At 47.5% G+C, this 25,836-nt stretch overlaps 11 protein-coding genes and 2 non-coding genes across 13 annotated transcripts; 5 read left to right on the forward strand and 8 right to left on the reverse strand.

Moving 5' to 3' along the window:
- Positions 1–25: 25 nt before the first annotated feature.
- Positions 26–1,667, forward strand: FOBCDRAFT_253630 (S-adenosyl-L-methionine-dependent methyltransferase). The gene is made up of 9 exons (XM_054707178.2): positions 26–127; positions 178–204; positions 275–392; positions 426–566; positions 644–687; positions 749–786; positions 842–982; positions 1,032–1,451; positions 1,528–1,667. Exons 1-9 carry the CDS (start codon positions 80–82, stop codon positions 1,562–1,564), a joined length of 1,014 nt encoding a protein of 337 aa, XP_054563153.1. The 5' UTR covers positions 26–79; the 3' UTR covers positions 1,565–1,667.
- Positions 1,668–2,715: 1,048 nt separating this feature from the next.
- Positions 2,716–3,987, forward strand: FOBCDRAFT_232750 (uncharacterized protein). The gene is made up of 2 exons (XM_031191625.3): positions 2,716–3,376; positions 3,432–3,987. Exons 1-2 carry the CDS (start codon positions 3,109–3,111, stop codon positions 3,884–3,886), a joined length of 723 nt encoding a protein of 240 aa, XP_031032856.2. The 5' UTR covers positions 2,716–3,108; the 3' UTR covers positions 3,887–3,987.
- FOBCDRAFT_232751 (uncharacterized protein) lies at positions 3,988–4,727 on the reverse strand. The gene is made up of 2 exons (XM_031191626.3): positions 4,313–4,727; positions 3,988–4,262 (listed from the first exon to the last, which is right to left on the reverse strand). Exons 1-2 carry the CDS (start codon positions 4,557–4,559, stop codon positions 4,153–4,155), a joined length of 357 nt encoding a protein of 118 aa, XP_031032857.2. The 5' UTR covers positions 4,560–4,727; the 3' UTR covers positions 3,988–4,152.
- Positions 4,728–5,870: 1,143 nt separating this feature from the next.
- On the reverse strand, positions 5,871–7,662 carry FOBCDRAFT_285598 (Alpha/Beta hydrolase protein; the record flags this gene model as incomplete). Its single annotated transcript, XM_031191627.2, has 4 exons — positions 5,871–6,008; positions 6,059–7,124; positions 7,175–7,216; positions 7,265–7,662. The coding sequence occupies 4 exons, from the start codon at positions 7,660–7,662 to the stop codon at positions 5,871–5,873; spliced, it is 1,644 nt and encodes a 547-aa protein (XP_031032858.2).
- A 731-nt stretch (positions 7,663–8,393) lies between these two features.
- FOBCDRAFT_t218 lies at positions 8,394–8,493 on the reverse strand. Its single transcript has one exon. It is a non-coding gene; the product is annotated as a tRNA-Phe (tRNA).
- Positions 8,494–8,633: 140 nt separating this feature from the next.
- FOBCDRAFT_232758 (zinc finger CHY domain-containing protein) lies at positions 8,634–9,441 on the reverse strand. Its single transcript, XM_031191628.3, has one exon. The coding sequence runs from the start codon at positions 9,254–9,256 to the stop codon at positions 8,900–8,902; it is 357 nt and encodes a 118-aa protein (XP_031032859.2). The 5' UTR covers positions 9,257–9,441; the 3' UTR covers positions 8,634–8,899.
- A 481-nt stretch (positions 9,442–9,922) lies between these two features.
- On the forward strand, positions 9,923–10,822 carry FOBCDRAFT_280489 (uncharacterized protein; the record flags this gene model as incomplete). Its single annotated transcript, XM_059611582.1, has 2 exons — positions 9,923–10,303; positions 10,364–10,822. 2 exons carry the CDS (start codon positions 9,923–9,925, stop codon positions 10,820–10,822), a joined length of 840 nt encoding a protein of 279 aa, XP_059466029.1.
- Positions 10,823–12,141: 1,319 nt separating this feature from the next.
- FOBCDRAFT_244486 (cytochrome P450) lies at positions 12,142–13,784 on the forward strand (the record flags this gene model as incomplete). Its single annotated transcript, XM_059610609.1, has 4 exons — positions 12,142–12,189; positions 12,240–12,332; positions 12,386–12,812; positions 12,859–13,784. The coding sequence occupies 4 exons, from the start codon at positions 12,142–12,144 to the stop codon at positions 13,782–13,784; spliced, it is 1,494 nt and encodes a 497-aa protein (XP_059466030.1).
- Positions 13,785–14,307: 523 nt separating this feature from the next.
- On the reverse strand, positions 14,308–16,896 carry FOBCDRAFT_232760 (FAD dependent oxidoreductase-domain-containing protein). The gene is made up of 2 exons (XM_031191631.3): positions 16,609–16,896; positions 14,308–16,045 (listed from the first exon to the last, which is right to left on the reverse strand). Exons 1-2 carry the CDS (start codon positions 16,733–16,735, stop codon positions 14,358–14,360), a joined length of 1,815 nt encoding a protein of 604 aa, XP_031032862.2. The 5' UTR covers positions 16,736–16,896; the 3' UTR covers positions 14,308–14,357.
- Positions 16,897–19,488: 2,592 nt separating this feature from the next.
- FOBCDRAFT_207583 (uncharacterized protein) lies at positions 19,489–20,350 on the reverse strand (the record flags this gene model as incomplete). The annotated part of the gene is made up of 2 exons (XM_059609203.1): positions 19,489–20,079; positions 20,129–20,350. 2 exons carry the CDS (start codon positions 20,348–20,350, stop codon positions 19,489–19,491), a joined length of 813 nt encoding a protein of 270 aa, XP_059466031.1.
- A 1,148-nt stretch (positions 20,351–21,498) lies between these two features.
- FOBCDRAFT_t217 lies at positions 21,499–21,588 on the reverse strand. Its single transcript has one exon. It is a non-coding gene; the product is annotated as a tRNA-Ala (tRNA).
- Positions 21,589–22,578: 990 nt separating this feature from the next.
- FOBCDRAFT_285605 (uncharacterized protein) lies at positions 22,579–23,919 on the forward strand (the record flags this gene model as incomplete). The annotated part of the gene is made up of 4 exons (XM_031191633.3): positions 22,579–22,776; positions 22,825–22,977; positions 23,033–23,348; positions 23,405–23,919. 4 exons carry the CDS (start codon positions 22,579–22,581, stop codon positions 23,917–23,919), a joined length of 1,182 nt encoding a protein of 393 aa, XP_031032864.3.
- Positions 23,920–24,012: 93 nt separating this feature from the next.
- FOBCDRAFT_207585 (uncharacterized protein) lies at positions 24,013–24,981 on the reverse strand (the record flags this gene model as incomplete). Its single annotated transcript, XM_031191636.2, has 2 exons — positions 24,013–24,646; positions 24,695–24,981. 2 exons carry the CDS (start codon positions 24,979–24,981, stop codon positions 24,013–24,015), a joined length of 921 nt encoding a protein of 306 aa, XP_031032867.2.
- Between the last annotated feature and the right edge of the window lie 855 nt (positions 24,982–25,836).

Raw genomic sequence — 25,836 nt, forward strand, 5'->3', positions numbered from 1 at the left:
TTGCTCAACTTCTCCTTTTGTCCGTGTCCACTTTGCATGATTCTGATGCACAAACGATTGTGATACCAACAGTGCCGTAATGTCGTCTCCTCGTGCTCCCGAAGAAGAGGCTATACAGCCTGACACTGTAAGTTTATTCCCTGTAGGGCTGGAATCGGACTAAACGGATTTGTCTAGGGTTTGCAGAGTGTCACTGACGATGAGGTTAGTGGGCCTATTGATGCGACTCATCCAAATGGCTCCACTTGCTAACCAGCAATGTGATACAATATAGGCTTACGATAATGAGAGTGAGCGGTCATCTTTGACATCTCTGACATCTTCTATTCTACATGGAAAGGTCGAAGGCGGAAGAACCTACGCCGTGTATGGCAAAGAGGGCAAGTCTCTCAGTAAATCGCTTAGCCAGTGCTAACAAATTTCAGAATATGGATTACCAATGGATGAGGCTGAGCTTGATCGCATCGATATGTGCCATGCTAAATATTGCGCGTTGATTGGAAAGAACCGTTATTTGGCGCCTCTAGAGAAGCCTCAGAGAATTCTAGATCTTGGCTGCGGCACAGGTTCGTGAAGCCTCATTTTCTTTGGTGTGAAAGGATTGTATCGATAAGGGATTCCTTGCTGACAATGTTGATATCAGGGATATGGTCGATTGAAATGGCAGAAGAGTTTCCATCTGCAGAGGTGAGTACAGGATCTTGCTGCCATGGTCACATCGGGTGAGCTGTGACTGACGAGCTCCCAGGTCATTGGGACGGATGTTGCACCGACGCAACCGGACTGGTAAGTGATCGATGCGATCCCAACTGTGAGACTTTCTGATACTGATTTCTGAAAGGGTACCACCAAATTGTCACTTTGAGGTCGACGATATTGAAAGAGAATGGACATGGAAAAAAGATAGCTTTGACTTCGTTTTTGCCCGAGATCTTCTACTAGCAATTCGAGACTGGCCAGCCCTGATTGACCAAACATACATGTAAGCCCTAACTCTTCTCGCATGCGATATCAATAACTAATTCCACCAGACATCTTAGAAGAGGCGGATGGGTCGAATTCCAAGCCATCGTCGGCGTTCTCGGTTGCGACGACGACTCCATCCCTGAAGACAGCTATCTCCGCAAATTCTCAACAATGATGGAGCAGGGCTCTGCGAAGTTTGGCGCCAGTCTGACAGACCCCATGCGGTGGAAAGGCTGGCTTGAAGAACGCGGATACCAAAATGTCACAGAGCGAGTTTTCAAGCTTCCATTCAACCCATGGCCCAAAGATCCGCGTATGAAGCTCCTGGGGGCTTGGGAGATGGAGAATCTGCTAAGTGGACTTGAAGCTATGGTAACGAGGATGTTTCAGAAAGGTCTTGGATGGACGGATGCTGAAGTCACTGTCTTCCTTGCATTTTTGAGAAAGGAAATTAAGAATCCAAGAATGCATGGGTACTGGCCTTAGTAAGTTGCCCCTAAAAATCTGCGCCTACTCCAAGGGAGCAAGTTAGTTCTCATAATCATTCTAACATTTCTTTAGCTATGTTGTCTATGCTCAAAAGCCACAGGGCGACTAATGGCAACAAGAATGATGTTTCATGTGAGAGTAGACTCGCCATTAGAATCTGAAGATAGGATACCAGCAAGCAGATTCACCAATACAAATCATTTGACGAGGAACTCAATCGGATTATTGGTATTCTGTTTATTTGACTCTCGATTACCCTGTAGATTAGGTTTGTCAAGTCTTGCGAGTCAGGGTCACATTTGACGCTTAGACCTTTCCCCTGTTCCTCGCGTGGCGATCAGGGGTAAGTAGAATTAGAACGTTGTCTCCGAGCTATCTTTCAGGAATTTTTCGACGGATTCTCTCTTATTGTCATTTTTCTGTCTGGTGGAAGATTACTTGAGGCAAGGGAAAGATTCCGTGATCATGCAGCCCCATGCTTAAGTTCGGTTGATGCTTCATCCAGCTTTACGACAATCCTCCTGCTCTAAGACATCATTTGATGTCTAACAGAGATGAAGTCGCTCGAATCTGTGAGTCTTGCTTACATAGGAACACCAATGTAGATGCAATGGATCACTAAGACTCCCGTGACATATAGATCATGCGTCTACCTTGAAGCCGTTTTTGACAGATGGATTTCATTGCACTAGCATGACTCAATATGGCAACGTGATGAGCCGCACGGTTATACGCCAACGCATGCAATTCCCAGACTCCGCAGTAATCTATTATGCTTATCCAAAAAACGTCACACTGAATGAACGCCCTTCAGACACCAGCCGAGCCATCAAAGGCTGTCCCAGAACCAAGGAAAAGGAGGTATGGCAAAATGAAAATGAGTGAAGTTTCGTTGTCTATTGCGATATTCCTCAGCACGGGGCGCTTTTGTCATGGGCGCTCAAATGTGCCCTCAAGATGCGGGTGTAATTAAACGAAACGGACGGTGGATCGGCGTTGCATTGGCGAGAGTGCTATCCCGAAGATCCCGCGTCATAACCTTTCCATTGCCATTTACCATTTCAAGCCAATGTCAGTCACTTGAAAACAGTACCTGTGCCTGGAAGTCTTTGAAAATTTACATACGCTGGTTTTATGGGAGGATTTATCTCGATACTGAGTTGCAGGTCACAGAGGAAGCTATCCCCAACTCTCAAGACCCCTGCAACTTGACTTGACCGATGACACGCCAGAGTGCCATCGACGTCATCCTTCCAGCAACACAAAAGGACGATCTCTGGCGGAATCCAACGTTTTGTTTATTGCGATCGACTCGGCAGTTGGCGATGTTTCATCGCTCCACAATCGCGTGTTTCAACACCAACCATCGAGCCAAACAGAGCAGCGATGAACGATTCCCCCGGTCCATCCCAACTGTCGGTTTCATCCGATGTGCAAAAACGGCTTGAAGATCTAACTTTCGCTTATGCCGTGTAGTATCGTCTCCTATCTAGGGTCACTATCTATGTCTGCTCAAGATGTATATAAGAAACTCCAAAAGTCAATCGGTTTGGACCTTCACCCAACCATCCACTCTCACTTCTCAACCCAGTCGCTCTTTTTCAAGCAAAATCTCACCAAGTCACTCTTTATTTAGTTACGTTTTTATTCATCATGAAGTTCAGCCTTTTCTCCCTCGCTGCTCTGGCCGCTTCGGCCATGGCTGCTCCTGCTGCTCAGGTTGCTGCTCGTCAGGTCCCAGCTGTCCCAGCTGTTGCTCCTAACGGTGCTGTCAGCCAGGTTGAGAGCATCGCTACCTCTCAGACCGTCACCAAGACAGTTACCAAGAAGATCACCGCTGTCAACGTCTCCAACACTGGCGGTGTTGTTAAGGTTCTCACCATTGCTGTTGAGCAGGTCAAGAGCCAGACCACCACCATCAGTAAGTCAACTAACCATAGGGTCCAAGTCACATAGATTGTTAACAATATCTGCAGAGGAGGTCATCACCAAGGTCAAGTCCAACGCCATCTCCAAGGCTGCCGCCGTCAAGGTCGTCACTGCCGAAGTCCACTCCCTCAACGTGCTCCTCACCGCCGTTGTCAACCAGCTCAAGGATGTCGTTAGCATCAAGATCAACATCCCCGACGTCAAGGTCATTCTCGGCCTCGTCATCCAACTTCTCCACGAGCTCGTCGGTGTCGCCAAGGAGGTCCTGAGCATCCTTGGTCTCGACAACGTTATCGGCAGCGCTTTCGAGCTCCTCTTCCAGACCGTCGCCACCCTCCTCGGCCTCGTCACACAGCTCATCGGCGACATCGTTCCCGGTCTCGTCGACATCCTCTCCAACATCCTCAACACCCTTTCGGGAACCCCTCTTGGACCCATCATCCAGCCCGTCTCCAACATCTTCGATGGCCTCACTGGCTACCTCACCCAGGGCACTGCTTAAGCGACACGTTCAAGATATGAGACCAGGGTATGCGGGATATGCCCCTTAGAAGACAAAGGCAAGCATAGAGGGAGTTTAGACAGTGGATCTGGTTCAAATCATGCATAATCTTAGTTAATTCAATGCTGTATATTAATTCATACGACCTCTTTGCCAAAGGAATGTCCATAACTCGGTCTCATGATGCCATTATCGTCTCAGCCATTAGCCCATTATCATCTCGCGCCCATTAATTCATTATATCTAAACTCATCGGTCGTGAAATCTCAGTTGCAAACAGTCTTGTAGCTGCTGAAGTGAGAAGAAGTCTCGCGACACTGGTCATCCTTGACAGTCTTCTGTCCACGCTTGCAGTTGCTGTCTGTGAAAAGAAGAACTATAAACATGTCAGCAATCTTGCACTTGTAGTGACAAGGGAGTTATTACGCTTGCAGCCCTTAGCATGCTCATACTGGCTCACAGATTTGACCTTGTCGGTGAACTTGAAGCATTCATTGAGCTCATCACGATGCGTGGTCAATTCACCGAGGTTTCCGTTGTTGTTGTCACCTCCGCAGTCTTTAGAGCTCCAAATGCGGGCAGAAATGACGTTGAAGGGGAGATCCTTGGAAGCAGGCTCAGCAGCGACGCCCATGACGAGAGCAGCAGTAGCGATGATGGTAGCAAAATGCATTTTGGTGGTTGAAATGTGAAGATGTGAAAGTGTGAGCTAACTTAGTGCTGTAGTGCGGGTTGATTGATTGATGGCTGTTGAGTGATGATGAGAGTTTGGTCTATTGCGGGAATGGAGTTGACTTTAAATACAATTGAGATAGTCAACGCAACTTTACATTCTACTAAGGCAATAATGGGCTAAGAGAGAAGATCACTACGTCAAGTCTGTGGCTGTAAGTGTCTGATGCTTCTGGAAGTACAGCTGAAAATTGAAGCCCAATACAGAACCAGCCGCGATACGAGCTGCACTGTCAGCACTAGCAATACAGCAGTGTGAGCCCACTACAGCTCGTATCTTTTCCAGCACACGGCCAAAACCGATCAAGTAAACGCTTTTCCCAATCATTTTCACAGAGAATGAACTCCGCTGCTATCAGAGTCGATCAGTGGAACTTGAGAAATATGCAGCAGGTATCATGTGCCGGGGACGGACTGTGCCGTGTCAACGCACCATGGCCCTATTGGGACGATCCATGTGATGCTGGTGATGTCAAATACGAGCAATGACTGTAACCCTCTCGAAGATCTCTCTCACTTCACAACACAGCAAGGCGATGCAAATCTCGTGTATGTATCAAAACCTCAGCATTTAGAGTATCCATAAGTCCTATCCTATGCTTATTCAACTTATGACGCGGCCATCTCCATGCCTCCCGATTGATCACCTCCAAGCATCGATACCTAAATTTAGTCGCGGCTAAAAACTCCGACCCCACGTCGAGATAGTTTACATCATCCTCCCCCGCATTTCCCGCCGATAATCCGGTTATGATGGAATCTCACGATACTCATGATGCGGGAGCCGGTTCATCCGCTGATTCTGCTTCTACGCGTTACATCGTCAAACACGACGTATATGCAATGCAACATGGACCACAGTTCTCGAAAGTTGGTCACGCTTCTGTTCAGGTATCACAATCTTGGCTGCCTTGATCCATAAGGTTCTGGAACTCCGCTTATTCATATAAGCATGTTTGGATAAGCATACGAGCTAGACTTTTTGCTGTTTTATTTTTAACCTGACTCTTTTGTTGACGATGGAATCACAACATCCCCCGTCCACTCCGTTTCGAAAGGATTTTATGTCTCGTTTGCTTGCAGGGTTATCAAGTGACACAGACAGTGGCGGCCGATGATGCACTAGCGGTATGCAGTTATCACTCTTTTTCTGGGAATAGACATTTTTAATACATGATATATAGTGATACAACCGTCTTACAACCATATCCTCATCTTCACCGTCTTCTGCAGCAGCACCAAGCCAACCATTTTATGCGTTGGGGAGAGCGACCTTGAAAGCTGGCATGTTGGGCTTGCACCTCGTACCAACATCTGGAAGAGCGCCGTCAACAAAGTAAGCAGCAATAGCCTCAAGAGTACAGTTGGAAGCATGCGATGTGACTCCATGCTGTAACATGTTAGCTTAAAATCTTGCCAAAACGATGGAAGCATACTTACCCCAACTCCCTCATTAATCAACAGTCGACTCTCTCTAAATCGAGAAGAAACTTGCCAAGCATGGTTCAGGGAAGTGATAGGATCGTTTGCGTTGTTGACAACGAGCACTGAGAAGCTTGTGTTGACGTTTCGGAGCGTGTTAGTATCAACGCCCTCAGCCGCGTCGAACTTCCAAGCAGCGCAGGCGACATAGTCAGCTGCGATGGCATCTCCGAAGGAACTTCCAGCTAGATGAGCCTGGTACATAGAGTAAAGGTCCTCAGGGTTGCTGACACGGAACGATGACTCGGAGCAAGCAATACCCTGGAATGCGTTAGTACCAAGGTTCCACTCGGATGTATCCTCCTTGTAGACGCTGAGAGCCTTCTTGTAGTCTCCCTCAAAAGCGTAAGAGAGAATCTCTACCACTGAGGGATAGTTGAAAGGGCTTGATAGCAAGTTCATAATACCGTACTTCAACTGCTTCAAGATAGAGTTGCCGGCGTAGGGATAGTCCTTGGATGAAAGACCATCAGGCAGAGTCTTCAGGTCTTTCAACTTCTGGAAGGTCTCAACCGTAGCATCTCTCAAATCCTCAACAGTAGTGCTGCTACCAGAGTAGTTGGCCACTTTGCAATACTTGGTACCGAGCTCAACACACTCAGCAAACAAATGCACAAGCGACTTCTCAGTGTCATGCGGTCCACCAACACCAGTCGACGTAAGGTATGCGTCAGCCAAGGAGTTCGAGTCAAGAAGAAGACGACCAATGCGATCAGGAAACATAGCAGCGGCGACTTGGCCGAGGATAGTTCCATAAGAAATGCCCCAGAAGCGAAGCTTGCCATCTTCACCGAGAGCGTCGACGATCTTCATCATGTCACGAGCAGTGAAAGCTGTGCTGAGGAAGCGGCCGTGTTCCTGCTGGGTTTCGTAGCAGGACTCAGCAATAGCCTGCATGGTCTGCCAGCCCTCGTTCTTCACGTATTCCCAGAGGTCTGCTTGGGGAAGAGGCTCTAGACTGCGGCGGGTGAGCTCAGTAGAAGCATTCTTGCCACAGGCAAAGGGAATGGTTCGGCCAACGCCTCTGCCTGGTGTTAGTGTAGCTCACTCAATACGGTAGACGGGCAAATATACCGAGGGTCAAATGAGATGATGTTGTGATGGCCGCCCATGATGCTAGAAATCGTGTCAGTTTGTCTCAATAGCGCACCGGAGGATACTTACTCGCGGAAGTCCTGTCCGAGATAAGCAAGAGTCTCGATACCAGAAATTCCCGGGCCGCCGGGATTCCAGAGAACGCTACCCTTGAAGGGTTCCTTGGTAGCATTGTAGCGGATCAATTGAAGTTCGACCGTCTTGTCCGACTTTTTATCCGTATAATCAAGCGGAACTTCAATAGTCGCGCAATCACCAGCCTTCAACAGTTCCTTTGCCGCATCGGGAAGATCGAGCTTACAAGGCTCCCACTTCAGCGATGATTCTGCACGGGCAACCAGCGAATCAGCACCATTTGTCGCGGTTGCAAGGCGCGACGCGCCGAGGAGTAGAGGACCAAGAAGAGACTTCATCTTTGCTCCGAAGCGCTTCGACTGGTTGACAAGAGGAGTTTGGGCAAAGTCCATGAGTTCGCAGTACACGGATGGGAAATCTCAGCGTGATATAGAGTAATGTGAAGTGGAGGCTGCAGGGGTACAGATCCCAGCGGACGGAGACGGAGACGGAGGCGGAAGTATCCGTCGATCAAGATCCTTGAGATTTAATTTAACGATTGATCCTTTTGATAATCAATCAGCTTTTGTCGTGTCATCATCGGGCGACACCGCAACAAGACCTTGTTTGTGCTGTGCAACGTTGGCGGGCTCGATTCAACGTTGCGCCAATGACGAATGTAGGCAGAGAAAACTAATTGAGGAAAGTCAACGTCAGTTGTTTGTTTGGGCACTCGCGAACAAACAACAATCTTTAGTTCAATCTGATAAGGCTCGGCACATCGTTGAAATTGTCGCGCTAGGTGGGTTCTGCTAATCTCCCGAGCCTGTCAGCAGAGAAAATTGAAGCGGAAGGATCTCTTGGCGTAAGCAAGGCTCCGACAACCTATCCATTCAGCACGTTCAATTGCCATATTGTGTACATAAAGAAGTGACAAATGCCGCGGTCTTTTGTTCATTGTCATGCGGCGATATGACCTCAAGTAAGCAGACTGTCAGCTTGAGGGCAGCCGGGGACCAAGAGTCTTAACGCCATCACCAATGAACAGATACTTGAGGAGCCATGTCTTAACGGTACGCAAAAAAAATCGCAGCATAAGAGTAGGCGCCTACGAGATGTCGCCATGAACAAAAGGAAAAAAGAATGCGGTTTGTGTGGATCGAACACACGACCTTCAGATATCGTTTGATATTGATTGAAGTTTTTACTTCAGTCTGACGCTCTCCCAACTGAGCTAAACCCGCTGACTAATAATTGATGGTATTTGAAGCTCGAAAGCAGAATTATATTTGCAAGGTGCCTAGCGGGCAGTCGATGATGTTTCTTGACATTGTTGGGTAGCACCCTTGTACAGCGTTCTCATTGATAAACCTTTCTTCTTTGACGAAATGGATGTGTGACTCAATAATGTGGCGAATCTGAAATAGACGACCCATCAAGGAAACTCAATTTGTAATCGCTCTCTTCATCCCTTAACCTAACCTCTACCCATACGGCCAACCATTGTCCTTGCCCTCTCGTGGTTCGAGCATCTAGAACATTAACACTAGAAAGTTGTGATTCGGCGTCTTGATTAACCTGGGCCTTCGCAGGTTCACGTAGACAGTGACTCGGCTTTACAGGTCGAGCGACCGTTGAAGTCTCCCATGGCTACACCTCAAAGTACAGATCATAATGGTTCCTGCATCCCGAATTGAAGCCAGCATCACATCCAGGACATCGGTTGCCGCTCCCAAGATATTCTGCAATTGTCAGTTCCAGACAACAGTTGCCGCACAAGACGGCCAACTCCTGCTGCTCTGCCTTGGGCCAGACTTGATTGGGATGTCCTGCTAACTCTTCATGGCAGCTGATACACCCGTAGTACTCCATGCAGCATTTGTGCCGGATGGCAATAATGTCAAGATCTGAAGACCAATGGTGGCATTGAAGTTTTGGGCTGATGTTTACTCCATGAACAATTGGTGGTTTTTGCGCTGTGAATATTTCTGATTCGTGCTGCGGCATTTAGAGAGATGCGACCGATGAGAATCTTGTCAGAATTGATGATGTAGAAGTAAAATAAAAGATGCGGGTCGTGCACAAGATATCGTTTCGTGGAAGCGACTTCGAAGGGTATCGAAAACGGGATAACATGAGCAGAAGTGAAACGGACAGCACAAGTTTGCAAGTCGTGGAGATGAGCCGTTGGTGTTTGGGGTTGTTAGTGTAATGATAAGAAGCGATGCAACCATAGCGGCAAACATGCCTTTATCTTGTCGCCTACTATTTTCGGCCTAACAACAACCGACTAGCGGAGCCGAAGGCACGAACACTGGGTCAATCCATCAAAGAGGATAGACAAAGAAACTCTTAAGGCATCGGGAACATAGCAATTGAACAATGAGGGGTACAATAATGCTCACAGACTTTTCGATAATAGTAAGCACCATTCAGGCACGCCACTAGAACATTGAGCCAAAGCATTGTCCAAGCAATAAAGACCTTCTTGTTGATGCAAATGAACCTCATGATATCCCAGACAAAGACCTGCCATATCGATAAAAGAACGACAAGCCATAATGATCACAGTTGTTCATTCCAAACATCCCAACATCTAAACAAAAATGCACAGAAACAACCCCCGTACAATACTCACAGCCCAGCTCCGATCGAGCACGACCTCAATTCAGTATGTTCATATTGACATTCATCCTTGGCTCTATATGCATTAAAGTTCAAAACTATCTAGGCACTCCCAATACATACGATAGTGTCTGTATGGAACGAATTCGCCTACCGATCCAAAGATTCAACGAATGGGCACCAAAACTTGACGACATCAAAATTGATATCCAGAATGTTGCGCAGGAGTCAAACGATAAAGAGCCATCACGGGCTCTTGACGCAGTCTATATACCTGTGGATATTGCTACCAACCTTCAACAGGAAAATCAGCAGCTGAAACAAGCGATTAGCTGCGAATTCGACGACCCGAGACTTCTACAAATCACGACGGAGAGTGAGGCACTTCCGAGCCACCCCGAGAATCCTTCTCTTTGGACTCGGATGACCGTCCCGTCCAAAGAGAGCTGCTTAGTTGGCCGAAACTAGAAGTTGCTTGACCGTTTACAGAAGCTACAAGAGCCCAGAAAAGACATCTGGGCGAAGGTCAGCGGTCAGTTCCGCCAAGACCTCAGCAAGATCACCTATAGTGTATGCTATGCTTCTACACAAGTTGAAGATCTTGCACGAGAAGCCAAAACATTCGATAAGCCGATGCTGCGACGATTGCAAAAGGTAAGTGTTGCCACATACTTGCTTTGCCAAGAGAGTCGTAGCGATGCTCAAAGGGTCAACGAGCTTGTCGACCAGCTTGGCGTTCAACTATCACTTGTTGAAGCAGCGATAAACAAGGCCAATGGTCTTCGTAACATTTCTTTTTCGAAGAAACAAGGGGTCAAACAGCTATGGAAGTACTTGATGGCCAAGAGTGTGACGACAGAGGAAGAACTTGACAACTACGAGGCCGAACTGACGATGATTGGACGGAGTGCGATCGATATGCTGGATGGTGGATTTGTTCTACCATAGCCGGCCTCATTGTGAAGCTGAACGTGGTGGGTCGCGGCGGAATGGATGAAGACTTCCGCGATCCAATCGCGTGTCTCTTCGGAGGCGATTTCTTGGTCCTGTCAATGGCTTTGCGACAAGGTTTGGGGGTAGCACATAGTGGTAGTAGTGGGTATTATCACGGAGGAAGATAACCGGCAGAGTTTCCATATATTGTAGTAATTGCACCTATCGTCTTACTTGCATTCAACAATGTGAATATGCATGTAAGAACCAAGCATCCATTACGGAGTGTCTGTTTCATCGTAACCGAAAAAGGACGAATATAAGCGAATCGAGCCGATATGCATGTGACTCGATAAGATACGTCATTGGGTATTGCCAATATGTGAGAGTAAAAGCAACTTGCGCTTTCACTATCTTGCAGGCGCCTTGATAGCCTATCAAAGCATTCGCCAAGATATGTTGGTGGGAAGTATCGCAATAATAGCCCATTTGAGCGCTCAGCTCGTCGGCAATGATACGCAAGCAATTCACATTATGCAACAAAAGACGAGCTTTTTACTCGAATGAGTGAAACATACATACACTTGGTGGCATCCATATGGGCAGCCAACAGTCTTATTAGCATATGATACGATTCTTGATGATGTCTTTGCTTCTGAATGGGAACAGTGCATGAAGTCGTTGTGAATGAAGTCGACCCCGCAGCTATGAGGCGACTGTGTTGCTTGTTCTGGGTGATAAGAGAGGATATTAGAGGGCGAATGGTTGCCACTCGTTTGATGGCGAGGGATGACTGGCGGCGGCATGTGATGTGATGGACGGACAAAATAGTGTTATAGCCTGTATTTCGTGTTGATACGCAGGATGTTGACGTCGAATCGGCATTCACTAGCCTTATTATATGCCAAGAGCCTTAAGCTTGAACTGCCGGACTCTCATAAATCTTCACCGATCCCTTTACCGCACTATGCAATGACTCAGTCCAACGCACATGTTTCTCTTTTCGTTGGGGCACATTGGAGTCACGGTTCTAGGTCGTATCAGAATCCTTAAGCTTGGTAATGATTACAGCCATTCCTTGATGGCCACTCTCGAGTTGCAAACGCATCACTGATCGTTACACAAAGGCCGTTGGTGGAACCTGGTCACGCCGCATAATGCAAGTTTACACCCTATATGCACTAATAGTCACACACAATGATCGCCGTCAACAGGAAATATGAACGCCACAATTCTGAGGTTGTAGGAAGCATATATGGCGGATGAGACTCTGTTTACGACACCGGTAGACCACCTTCAATCTCATCTAGCCAAGCAATTCTAAGCCAACCGTCATGCTGAACCTCTCAGTTTCTCAAGGGCTTATGCTCTCCGGTGCAACTGTATGTACATTCCATCATCTGCCTAGCACTTACTCGCGCTAATATTGCAGTTTGCATCGTGGATCATCGGCGTTATCATCTACAGGTTGTACTTCCATCCTCTCGCAAAATTCCCAGGACCCAAAATAGCTGCATGTAGTGAGGTAAAGTCCTCCTTGCCACCCCCCATTCCCTTCATAACTAAGGCCTTGAACAGTTTTGGTTCTTGCGCAGTTGGGCCAGTGGGTACTATGTTCAAAATATTGGCGACCTGCACCGCAAGTACGGCGATGTTGTCCGAACTGCCTCCAATGAACTCAGCTTTAGGTCTCCAGTCGCACTCAGGGACATTTATAATCATGTCTCCAAAGACAGACCTACGTTCCTGAAGAGTGACACCTTATACACTGTTGATCCGTCTGTCACGCGCCCTGATATTGTGTTCACTAGAGATCCACAAGATCATCGGCTGCAGCGAAGATCTCTCGCTCATGCATTCAGTGCAAAGGCCTTGAGGGATAATGAAGAGTCTGTACAGTTTCACGTCAAGTTACTCCTAGAACGGCTCGGGCAAAATGCAGGACCTGGGACTGGAGGAGCCAACATGTCAGAGGTCTTCAACTGGTTGACCTTCGACGTTATCGGTAAGTAGTGTCCTCAGCACCCATCATCACCAAGAAGACTGACCAGAATCCCAAGGCGATCTGACGTTTGGCGAATCATTTGACTCGCTGAACCAATGGAGACCTAGCGAATGGGTAACTTGGCTTCTTGGATTCATCTCTTCGCTCACTTTTCTCCCCTTCATCAACCGCTTCAAGATACCAATGACACTAGTCGTGTCTGTGATGCCAAGCTATCTCAAAGAAAAGATCGACATCCATACAACTGAGAAGATCAAGAAGCGAATCGGAATGGGAAACTCCCGCGACCGTGAAGATTTCTTTGCTTATATCCTCAGGAAAGAAAGTGACAACCTGGATCTTGTTCATTTGCGTGAGCAGGCCAAGGTTCTCATGATCGCGGGGTCTGAGACGACAGCAAACCTACTTGCTGCTACAACTTATTATCTGCTGAAGGACCCTGACAAGTTAGCCAACCTTCAGGCTGAAGTGCGCTCAGCATTCTCGGCACGAGACGAGATCACGGGTGATGCAGTAGCTCATCTTCCATACTTGAACGGCGTCATCGAAGAAGGTCTTCGTATCTTCCCTCCAATCCCATTTGGTCCCCCACGCGTCTGCACAGGGGCCACTATCGACGGACACCACGTCCCCAAAGGCGTCGTTGTATCTGTCGATGGATTCGCAACGACGCATGATGAACGCAACTTCATTCGACCAGATGAGTTTCTACCAGAACGATGGATCGGTGAGGGCTTTGGAGATCGGAAAGAGGCTAGTAAACCCTTTTCGCTTGGCCCTCGAGGTTGTCTGGGTATCAATCTTGCGTACATGGAGGCGAGGGTGACAATGGCCTCTCTTGTTTGGAAGTACGATTGGGAGTTTGTCAATCAGGATCTCGACTGGCTCGCGGACGTCAGGTTGCATCTCCTCTGGGAGAAGCCGAAGCTCATGGTTCGCTACCATCCACGAGACGAAGTCGCAACTACTTGAGAGGAGATTTTCATACACCATATGAACGGAACATCCAATAAGAAGGGATATTTAATGCCTTTGGGGATTGCACACGTCACGATTTCTGCTCACTCCTTCAAGACTTTGGGCAGCGACGCGGAAGGATGAACGCCTTGAGTCGGTTATGTACCAGAAAGGTCTTCATTTATGTATATTCATAACTCTAATGCAATTCAGAATATCCGTAGGTTGTTAATTTGAACGGTCAGGCTGAAACACTCCAATGCTAAATTAGTTTGTCTGCCATTCTTTGTGGCGCGCTACCTCAGCTGATTGGCGATTATACGAACTTCGGACCACGGAACGGAAATTTCTTATCGTCAGAGGCGTTTTTAGACTTGGCCGCCCTGTCAGGGGGTTAGCGCCTCAATCGTTGTCGAAGATTGCTGATCTATTACTGAGGCAATATGGTTTCTATCATGATGTCAAGGCTTGAGGCCTCAATTCCCCCTCATCTTGAGCACATACTGTTCACGCTTAGAGATGAGAAAAAGATGTATGATCGTATTACAATAACTTAATTATGCAAAAATGGTATCAGAACTCGCTAGTCTATGAAAGCACAGCCTTGTCGGCCTTGAGTCTCGCAATCACTGTGGACATATCCACGTCTTGGATGTTCACGCCCTGGTCGATAGCAAGGCACGCCGCAGTAGCAGCACCCTGGCCCATGACCATATATGTAGGCTCCATGCGGATAGCTGAGTAAGCGATGTGAGTAGCGCTCATTGTAACGGGGTTGAGGAAGTTTGTCGCATCGCTGGGCTTGGGGAGAAGAGCCTGAAGAGGAATGTTGAAGGGGCCAGGAGTAGCGATGTGGACTTTGCCCTCGTCGCGGATCTCTCCATTGTAAACGATTCGCTCGACTTGGTGAACATCGAGAGAGTACGCACCCATACCGATGCTGTGGTTTGGTCGGGATGGGGGAGTCTGAATGTCGCTTTGGCGCATGGTGTAGACACCGTTCATGCGACGTCCCTCTCGGATGTAGATCTCATAAGGCCAGTTGCCGTTCTTGGTGTACTCATCCTTGGCGTATCCCCATTCATTGACTCTATCACGCAGAGACTTGGGAATACGGGGATGGTTGGCCATAGCCCAGAAGAAACCCTGAGTGTAAGACTTGTGTGTGAGGTAGATCTGTCTACGCTTGTCATAAGACCAGAGAGCGTAGTTGCCATCATCATCGTAGTTAGCGCCAATCATATCAGTGCTGACTTGGCTCTGAGCATTAGAGTCAGTCTTGATGTTGGGCATGAGCTGTGATGTGAAAGGAGTTCCAGTGTATCCAGATTCGTAGTAACGGAAGAGGAGCTCATAACGAGACTCGACGTAGTCGGCAGGCTTGGTGAAGGGGATCCTGTTGTTGGTCTGCTTGGTGAGAGTCATGCGGAAGTTGTAAGATTGAAGGCGATAGTCATCGCCCCTACCCTTGAGGGAAACGGCATCCTTGACAACTCGGCCAACACCCTCGATGAGGCCACTGCTTGAATCGCCCTTCTTCTTCCAGGGGTCAACCTTTGAGAGTTGATCAGAGCCGCCGGGCCGGAAACCAGCGGCATCTTCGTTGTAGTCACTGATGCTCTCACGTCCAGTGCTGTATGAGATACCAGCGGCCTCCATGAGGTCACCCTCGTAGCTAGCGTCGATGAACATCTTGCCCTGGAAGACACTTCCCTTGGTAGTTCTGAAAGAGGTGATTTGACCATTCTTCTTGGTCACACCGCTGCTGGATCGATCAATGGGCTGGTTGCGGAAGATAGGAATCTTTCCATCCTTCATCCACTTCTCAAGAATGGACTCAGCAACCTTGGGTTCGAAGGTCCACTGAACCTTCTTGCTCTCATCAATAGCAGGACCGGGCTGAGCTCCAATCTTTCGTCCAATATATCCCGAGCGCGTCTCCTGTGTCCATGCGGTACTCTTCTGGTAGTAGGTATAGACCTTGCCGTAAAACTCCCTGGCAATGCCACCAATAGAGCTTCCCTTCTTGGAGTCTGTCCATCCAAGACCAGATGATGTCAGACCACCCAGCGTGTTACCGGGGAAGACGATAGCAACACTCTTCTTCATGCGCTTGGTCTGCACAGCAGCTGCTATCGCAGCGACTGTGTTGCCGTAGATGACGACATCATACTGGACATCTGCTCTTTCGGATGGGGCAGCTGAAGCAGTTGTCATGAGGTACGACACCATCAAAATGGTGAAGATGAAAATGAGGAGACGATTCCTCAGTAGAGCTGCCATTTTGGTTAACAAGCGCATATGGCCTTGCAGCTTGAAGGTGAAGAAGAGAGTGAAGAGGTAAAGGAGGGAAAAGAAAATAAGGTATTAAGGTAAAATGAGTGGCGTGGAAGTTTGATGGCCGAACAGGACGCCCACGACCAAACAAGGGAAGGATTCAGATGACAATGGCTTTATGAGCGATCGCAGTGACATGCGGTAGCGGGCCAGGGGGTTGAGTAGTCTAATCTTGAGCGCAGAATAAGGTAGCGGCATCTCGTATTTCTAGGAAAGTAAAAGAGGCCAATTTGGGGACCAACAGATTTAACCTCCGGGGTCTAGACCACAAGAGTCTGTTGGTCACATTCTAACCAAGACTGCTCTCGCCGTATTACGGCATGCCAAAGGAACAAAAAGAAAAGGCTAGACCGTAGGAAAAGGCATATCATGCGGTGTGAGCGTGGATCTGGGTACCAAGGGAGAATTGGGCTGTGCAGTTGTAAATCTTGGCCCCGTCCCTTACTTCCAGACTATTGGCAACACTATCGACACTGGACAAAAAAAAGACACTCAAACTTACAGTGGCCGAGGAGCTTGAATGGGTGCGCCCAGACGGGCGAGGGTCTATGTGTCTGCGCTTCTAAATCGAGGTCATACCTTGTAAATTGCCATTCGCGCAACCTCCGTATGAACGACCGAACAGGCATTGTGTGGCTGCCGACCAAGATAGGAAAAGGTCAGGCACATTCGAGACTCTCAAAGCCAAGACGGTCGGTTAATTGCTTGGTGAGCAAGAGGGAGAGAAAAGCGTGTTGAAGATTATCGGCCCTTGTTAGAAATGGGGTAAGTTATGAACCCTTGATTAGCGTCATGGTTCAGGGGTCATTATGCAGAGAAGAGGGGGGGAACGGGTTCCGGACTTTCAACTGTTGCGTAGCGCTATTTATTCTGAGATTTTAGTGCACCCAGCGTGCTACGGTTCCGGCTAAGGTGCCGTTTTGGCGCTGCTGGATCTGAACTCTGATGCGATTTTACAAGGGGCATTCCTGGTACGTACCTCGAAAACCTCGTAAAACTCGATGGCCTCATTTTACTTGCATCGTGACTGTAAACAAGGGAGATTCATGAAATACCATTTAATCAACGGCATCTCCGTTCATTATTTTTCTTTCTAATGACGAGCTAGAACTGTTGGCTCTAGACGGATCATCATTCAATAGTCTCGCTTTCTCACCAGTCACCTTGGAGGCTATCGTATCACTAATGTACCTACATTGTCGATCGCTTACCTACAGCAACAGGCCCAGCAACTTCATGATCTCATCTTCGACAATCTCGGCCTTGACCTTGACTTGACCCTGAAAGCTTTGGTCAGCTTACAGACCCTCCTCTTCTATCACGGTAGCCTCGGCATCTGAATGTCACCCAGCTGGGATTGCCACTATTGAATCGATAGCGTCCAGGTTGACCAATTGCAGGGCGCTTATCGCCAAATAGGGCTCTTTTTGGCGCAGCTGGGTGTGGTTCAGGCTAACGTAATAGAGGCCGACCGTCGCGCACGCGCTCAATGTCATTTCATCGCTCGCTAAGCGGCTGCCCTTGCCGTTACGCCACGTTTTGGTCGCTCGAATTACAAAATCTCGATGAAATGAGCTTGCGGTTTTCAGTTGTGTATGTGTCGATCAACGCTGTAAACGTTGATCACAACATTGTCCTGTTTTTAAACTTTTGCCTATTGACTTTGTCTATTGACACCGACTCTTCTTGGCAATTGTTCAGCCGCAGCAGTCTTGCACAAAACCGCACAAGGCTAGCTGTACTCTTTATTGTCTGCATTGTTCGAGGCCAGTCTTTTGTGCTGGCTTATCAAATAGCCTGTTTTCACCCCCCTGATAGGTCAATGCCCTTTTTGACGTGTACGAACTTGGGTGGCCAATTGCAGAACCCATCACACTTTTACCAGGATTTAGAGCTTGCATTGGTTCCATTCCAAATCCGGCCAAGACCGCCATGGTGCTTTTGCTCCTGGGAATCTGCACCTGTAAGGCACAGTCTCCAGGGTCGAGATTCCTGGCCGAAAGTGATCGGAGACTCGGTCTAACTATCCTGCGGGTGCGGATAAGCTCTACAGGGCCGGCGGACAATAAACCTTCAGATACGAGTTTGCGTCTTGGCAGTGTAAGCTTAAACATGCTTACCACTTAAACTTGCAGGACGAGGTCACCTGCTTTACCACGCCATGCTTAGTTTGTATGATAAGAACAAGGGAATTGTTTGGTGCCTGTTGCGTAGCATTTTAGGCAGACAGTCCCTTTGTGCATGTTGAGATAAGGCACAAGCGAACTGGCCGAAGCGAATCTGCCAAGAATGATACATCATCAGATGGATTCACAGCCCTACGCTACCCAATATTCGGCTGTTTCCTGTTTCAGTAACATACGCCAGTCCCTTCTACTGTAACCGGATGATTGCTGCACTGCCATCACCTGTTCCCGAAAGTCAGCACGGCTCAATTCTCTAAAACACGCCCTGTTGCAACCATGTGGGTGTCTAAGACGTGGCTGTGTAGTGAAACAACCTCATATCCGAATTTCCAATGACGATTGGGTTAATTACCTTCGTATATGCATCTGAACGGGTGGCTGAATAAGGTTAAAAATGTTACGCTAGCGGTCTCAGTTCGTAATGGGATATCCTGTTCGCTTGAACAACCACCACGTAAGGCAGTAAGACTCAAATTACAAACATGAAATCAGCCTGTTCGTGGATTCTCAGTAATATCTGGTTTAAGCAGACGTCAGATTATGTCTTTCTCGACGATTTTGCTCGTGAATTCTCGGACATTTGAGAGAACTTTTGCTTTCATATGACTTCATGCATCCCGCTTCATGAGTTTGATGTATCAGCGTTTTCAGCCTGATCTGACAACAATATCTGAATGCAAAGAAACTATGTTATGAACTTTTCAACTAGAGTAATGCCCGTTAAAATTATTTCCATCCAACCAAGGAAGATATGATAGTTACCATTACAATAGGCCAGATCATACTGGTGCGCTCCTACCCAGTAATTTCTTAACAATAATCTAGCTAGCAATAGCTCCATGGGAGACTTTAGTCCATACACTGGTCTTTATCTTAATTCGGGATACTATTATCTGGAGTCCAACTCAGGGCTATAACTATGCATATTCATAAATCCTCAAAGTTGCATCAACAACTAAAGGTCATAATTTACCTCATACTTTTTTTATCTTTATTAACATTCTTTTATTTTAACTACAATGTTTTATCATGTGTAACGATCGTACAAAGCCCACTTCCTTCCTCAACTACACTCTGTGTCTTATTTATCATCTCGCCGACAGTCGCTTCAGACTATCAAAGCCCTAACTCTTTAATCGAATCTCAACAAGGAAAAATAGAAAGAGAAAACGCCGATGAATAGACTAGAAAATCATCTATAACTGTAAGCCATCGGTGAGTACCACAACATCCCTGAAATTAGGCCAATACGCGGTCCCTGGTGGCAACTGCGCAATGAAATGGATCTGACCACCAGGTCGCATAAGGCCCTTGAAGAGGTAAAGATAGTTGAGGGTTTGGACACCTAATTTAGATATGAATGTAGACTTATCTTCGAGATAACAAAGCCAAGATTCCTCTCCTTCTTCCCCATTTGGAGTCTCGAAATCATATCTTGCCAGGCATGGGACACCTAGGAGTATCAGTGTCTTCAGATTTAGGTGACACGCCGTCTCCCTGGTGCGCAGCCCCAGTAGGACTGAATTGCCCTTATCTACGGTCCCAGTCATATCAAGACAAAGTGTTTCGAGATTCGTGAGTAATTCCCACTTTGGGCACAACGCAGAGCCCATGATATTAAGTCGATAGCCTCTTAGCCATTTGCGCCATTTGTTTTCGTCGGTTGCAGTTACAAGACAACTTTTGAGCTCTTTAAGGATGCCCGATAGATCCCTCGGGGTGAAGCTTTTGCCTCGTATCATGAGATGTTTGATCTTCTCGAGGGTCAAATGGGAGAGCGGGTGTATCTAATGCTTGAATCACTCCCGCAACTCAGCGATGCTGCATCGGAAGTACCTCGAACTTTCCACGAGTAAATGTGCCGTCCTCCTTCCTATCACTACGGGGGTAAATGACTGTGGTATGTTCCTGAAAACCGTCGCACAGCAGATGGCCTTTCGAAAGATGGTTTACTAGGCATATAGAGGCCTCTTCAGACTCCTCGATAATGCGAAGAGTGAGCTCCGGTGGGAGAAAGGGGAGGCTGCGACGTGGATGATCACCTGTGGATTGAGACATGATGAATATCTGGATAGGTTGTTGTTGCTAGTCCGGTGGCGGGAATCTCAGCACTGAAGGGTTTTGTTAGAGTAGAAATGCTCTGGTATGCAGTGGAATACTGATGGATTGATCCGGTGTCAGAAGACTGTTGAGTAGTCAGGTGGAGAAAGACAGAATCCCAATAGTTGGGGGGCAAAAGACTATATTTATATGGGTGAATCGCAAGTGACTGGCAGGATATCGTTTGTTACTTTACACGGGATACACAGCGTTCTTATGCTCAATAACATTGGCGTTCATGACACTGCCGAACAAAGTTTGCCCATGGTATTGCCACTGCCTTCACTATCAGCCGTCACAGCTACTCTGTCAACTGATTTTTGGTCAAGGTTGCGAATCTCTCGTCGCTACTGGAAAACAGAGCGTTAGTGTCTGATTGAACGCCTGTTTGGCTTGATAAGCCCGATAGACCAATGTCGTGACTGAGCGTACGTTAAGATAAACATAAGCCCAACAAAGACACCTGCCAGCACATACGACCATACCCACTGTTGAGAATTCGGGATCCCGTCCGCTCTCCCATAGACAAGCCAGTGAGGGGCGGACTAGTAGTTGGGTCGGTGATGACCAGCGAATACCCGCTGTTGTATGTTTTTTGTTTTTTACGGAAAGATTGAGCATGCATAAGATCTTGATATTTTTACTGAGTTTTAAAGTCACATCAAGCACGCTAAAGGGTAAGGGAATTTGTTCAACCCCGTTGCCACTACTACTGGATGTTTAGCCCATGGCTTACAAGAAGTAAAGGAGGCAGGTTATACGGTTTAACCGGTCAATAATAGTGATTTCTTAATACATTCTGAGCCAGACAAGTCTTATTGGCGTGTCTGTAGAGACATGAAATCTTATTGAATTCCCGTCGAGCATATAATAGTGTGCATTGGTATGTCACTATTCCTTGCTTACGATCAGTTCAGTGTCCAACGAGAGGCCCCATACAGCACCAGGTACAGAGGCTCCGGACCTTTGACATGTGAACTTATCTAAGCAGAACCTCGAGCTATTTTTCACCACCGTGGTTTGTGGGGTCCCTTAGTTGGACGTCAGTGCGAGATGTCAAAAAGTGCAAAAAACAAGGTATAATGGCGGAATTAAACCGCCTGCAATGGACGAACAGGGAATCGAACCCTGGACCACTCCCAGATTATTCGGATAAATTATGCTAAGGGAGTATTATACCACTAAACCATTCGCCCGAAGGATATCATGCCAAGCTGTTATTGAGGCAAAACAAGGAAGCGCACACAGATAATTGACAACCTCTCTCAACCGAACAGTGGCTGCATCCAAGCCAGCGATCATCTTGAGCTGTAAACAGTTGAGACTATAGTAATGACCCTTAGCTAAGTAGGCACTAAACATTTTACACGTAGATGACCTCAATTCAAGATGTCTTAATCGAGGTCGCCACTAGAAGTTGTGAGATCTTAAGTATCGAGCAAACGGCCAAAGCCACATTGGTTTTGGTGCCCAGCGATAGTTTGCTGTATGTATCAAAAAGTCAAAAACAGCTCAACGTCTCTGCCACCTTATCCCACATTCACTTTCATGCTTGCAGCTGCGATTGTCAATAGGTAAGAGTCCAAAATGAGTAGGTGGAGATTGCTGAGGGAGCCACGTGATTCTCAGGCAACAGTAGCTACTCTAAGGTGCTGCTTACATCCGCTATCTTGTCAGCAACCGGTTTGTAGTACCTACCTTATTCACAACTTCTGATTCACAAGTTTACTCAATTTTTCTAGACTGCTGCTCTTGACATGGTTAATTATGGCGTCTCTCGCGCGTGCGAGACATGCAAAAAGCGGCGTAAAAAGGTGCCGTGATCTGATCTTCATCAAGGCAAGCTTGCTAATCGTTCGCGACAGTGCGATGAGACTCGTCCAGTGAGTACCAAACAGGCATAGCCTGTAACCCTGAAGCATTAACGCCGGATTTAACAGGCCTGCCTTCGCTGTGTAAAGTCTCGCAGGCGATGTCCTGGCTATAAAGACAACACCTCACTGTTATTTCGACACTATCAGCCTTCAACACCGCCGTTAGAGCGATGGCATCCCAGCAATGACTTCATTCTTGAGGCTACTGCACTCGATATCTTTCTTGATAACCTAGTGGTTCAATCTCGCGATCGAAGTCACTCACGTGGTTTTCTCGATGGGATGCATTATCTCTTTGCTACCTCTGCTCCAATGTCAACTTTGATGAGAGCTGCCAGAATTGTTGTTCTTTCATCACTCGCAAACCGCTATAGGCGAGACTCGCTGATGAGTTTAGTTCGGAGACAGTATGGACAGGTCCTAGTTGATTACACCACAGATTTGTCACAGCAAACTGCGAGTCCATCTGTAGAGCACTTCTTCACCGCAGTACTATTGGGTTTATACGAGGTTAGTTTCTTACCAGCCGTGGGATGACTTTTCGTTGACCAGTATTAGCTTGTAGCAAGTGACAATGCCTCTCCGACCAAGCATCTAATTCATGTTCGGGGGCTCGCGTCCATCCTCTCAGAAGGCATTACATGTTCGGCACCAGAATCGAAAGTGAGCGTCTATTCTCCCGGAATGCGTCTCGTCACAAAAGGCATCATGGTACGTATCTCATGATCTATCAAGGACAAGCACATGCTTACATCGACATCCTCAGACTCATCAAACAGGCACTGGTATTCTGTGCCCTCCTCTTGATGATACCTATCGTCGATCTCTAGATGACATTATCATCAAGATGTCACCTCTGACAAGTCGAGCGGAGAAGCTGCTCGCCGATCCCTTTCCTCCCGTGTTGGAGCTTTTGGAGCTGCAACAAGACTTGTTGGCGATTGATGATGAGATTACGTACTGGGCCTATGACCGGCCCCCTAGCTGGAATCCAGAAGTGGTCGGTGAAGTCTGGATAGATCCGGCAACATCAGAAGAGGCCACTTTCTATTGTGCCGGCCCAGTTGAGAAGTACTTCGATAGTAAGCTGAAACTCCCACCACGTTTATATGAGTGTGAAGCTAAATTTGCTCAACAGTATACGTCGCAACTGCATGGAACTCATGGCGTTCAATACACGCCCTCTATCTTGACCACCTCGTACATATTGCTAATACCCTTGGACAGTATGAGCTTGTTCCTCTATATAAAGAACGAATTGATGACCTGGCTGCGGGGATCAAGGCATCCATTCCGTTCCATCTGTCTCACGACGTTGAGACCTACATCCAGCAAGCAAATGCCGGAACTCCCCTTGTCCAGTCAGACCGGTTGGTAGGAGGCCTATTACTTCTTCATCCTATGTATGCCCTTGCTCGGTGTACCATTGTCGATGACACAACCAGAAAGTACATGTCCAAAACTCTGAGGTGGATCGGTGATGAGATGGGAATTCGACATGCGACCATTCTTGCGGATGGCCTTCAGCCTGATATGCAAGGACCTTCTGCGATGCAGAGCTCCAAAATGACGTTTATTGATGGACTCGATGGGCATTTTCTGATTACCGCGAGCATGATGTTAGAGCCTCAACAGGTCCCAAGTGCCGTTTGAGATGAAGTGCTGTTTGAGATGAAGTGCCTCGGTAGTACTCTGCGGGAAAGGTCTGTTGAGCCTAGCATAAAGACCATTTTATTCGCTTATAGACTATATAATTGATGAGAAACGCAGCATTCCTTTACTTGCAACATGATCATGCCCATCCCGATCCGTACTAAGACTGACATCCTCCCAACTACTCGCAAGCTCAAGCTGCTCCTTACACTTCTGCTCTATCAACCGTAATGCATCACTTCCAAGAATAACTCTCACCGGCTCCGGCCTTCCAGCACTGGCCCCCTCGACCTTGACGCAATCCACGATGCGCTCTGACAACTTACTGATATCACCTGGCACATTCGGGCCAATATCCGAAATGAACACGTCCATCAACTCCTCAAACCCGGGATTATAAGCATCTATAGCAGGCTTGTACTTCCCGAATCCTTCGACTGAACCTTCACGAGGTTGACCGAGCTGAGACGGGAAACCACCAGGTTCGAAAATGATGCACCGAATATTGAAGCGGCGTACCTCTTTGGCTAAGCATTCAACAAAGGCACCCAGAGCAGCCTTAGAAGCGGCGTAATGGCCTAAGAATGGCAACGGACCCCAACCCACGCCAGCGCCGATGAAGGCAATCGTGCCGCTTTGTAGGGCCCTGAAGTATGGCAGGATAGCTTGAGTAACATGTACCGTTCCAAAGAGGTTGACGTCGAAGACGTTACGAACAAAGTCGTCGCTGCGAGACTGTCAGTATCTGTCACCAATGCCAGGTTAGGTAACCTACTCTGCCTCCTCAATACTCTTAGGTGCTGAAATGCCAGCATTGTTCAAGAGAACATCGATGCGTCCCCAAACATCCCAGGCTCTCTTTACTTGCTCGTCGATCTCAGCTCGAGGCGCAGTAACATCAAGATCGAGAAGAAACACGTCATCAGACTGCAAATGCTTGAGCCGTTCCGTTGCCCCTCTTCCTGTCGCGATGACCTTATCACCTCTCGCGGTGAGGTTCTGCACCACTGCGGCACCGAGGCCCGAAGTAGTAGCTGTTACTAGCCAGACTAATTGAGGCATGTTGGATCGCTCTTGGAAGAAGTTTCGTACCACGCAGATAGCGATAGATGATGCTACTTATACTCAAGACTAATGAGCATCGTGACCGCTCAGCTCGCTATCGAATAACCTGCCCAGCCAAAAGTTCGCCCGTCTTCGGCAGGTGCATCCATACCATTCAGCCCTGAAACCCATAAGATGGATCTTGGTCCCGTCCGCAAGACCCCATATCGCTTGTTCATTGGGTCAGTTGCGATAATTATCAGAACAGCGCAAAGCTAGCTTGTTTTGGACAAAGCGAAATCTTTTGTTTTCGAACGCTATTATCTGACAAGCATGAGTGAAAAATAACTCAATCCGTGATTGGCGGGCTGCATGACGACATTCTCATGATTGCGACCTTTCGTGTTATAAAGGCACGGCTTTTGAGACCTTGCAGATGGACCCTGCCCAGCAAGAGTCTCGAACAGCGAGCATCAACACACTGTTTAAATACCTTATCAATATCTCGGATCAATGCAGAAGCCCCAAATCAGCCAATCGGCAACCTTCAGGTGACTCCATGCACTGAGTAACAAACAATTAGTATACAAGAGAACAATACTTTCAGTTATGTGTGCAGCCCATGATATCGTGATGCATACTCATTTTTCCTCAAAAGATTCTTCTGATCAGAAAATAGTGATCTTCTGCGTTATGGAGATCTGCCCGGAATATGAAAACTCCAAAGAACACGCTAGGTATCCCAGGTTTGGATCGTTGACGTCAACACCTCATACCAAGATTTCCGCCTGCTGGATTTTCGCATCAAACCTATTTAAACAAAATTTCTCAAATATTCTTCATACAGATGAGGTTGTTTCGATCTTCCTGTAT

The sequence above is a fragment of the Fusarium oxysporum genome, chromosome X (genome assembly GCF_013085055.1).
Source record: "Fusarium oxysporum Fo47 chromosome X, complete sequence".
In the NCBI taxonomy this organism is placed as follows: Eukaryota; Fungi; Ascomycota; class Sordariomycetes; order Hypocreales; family Nectriaceae; genus Fusarium; species Fusarium oxysporum.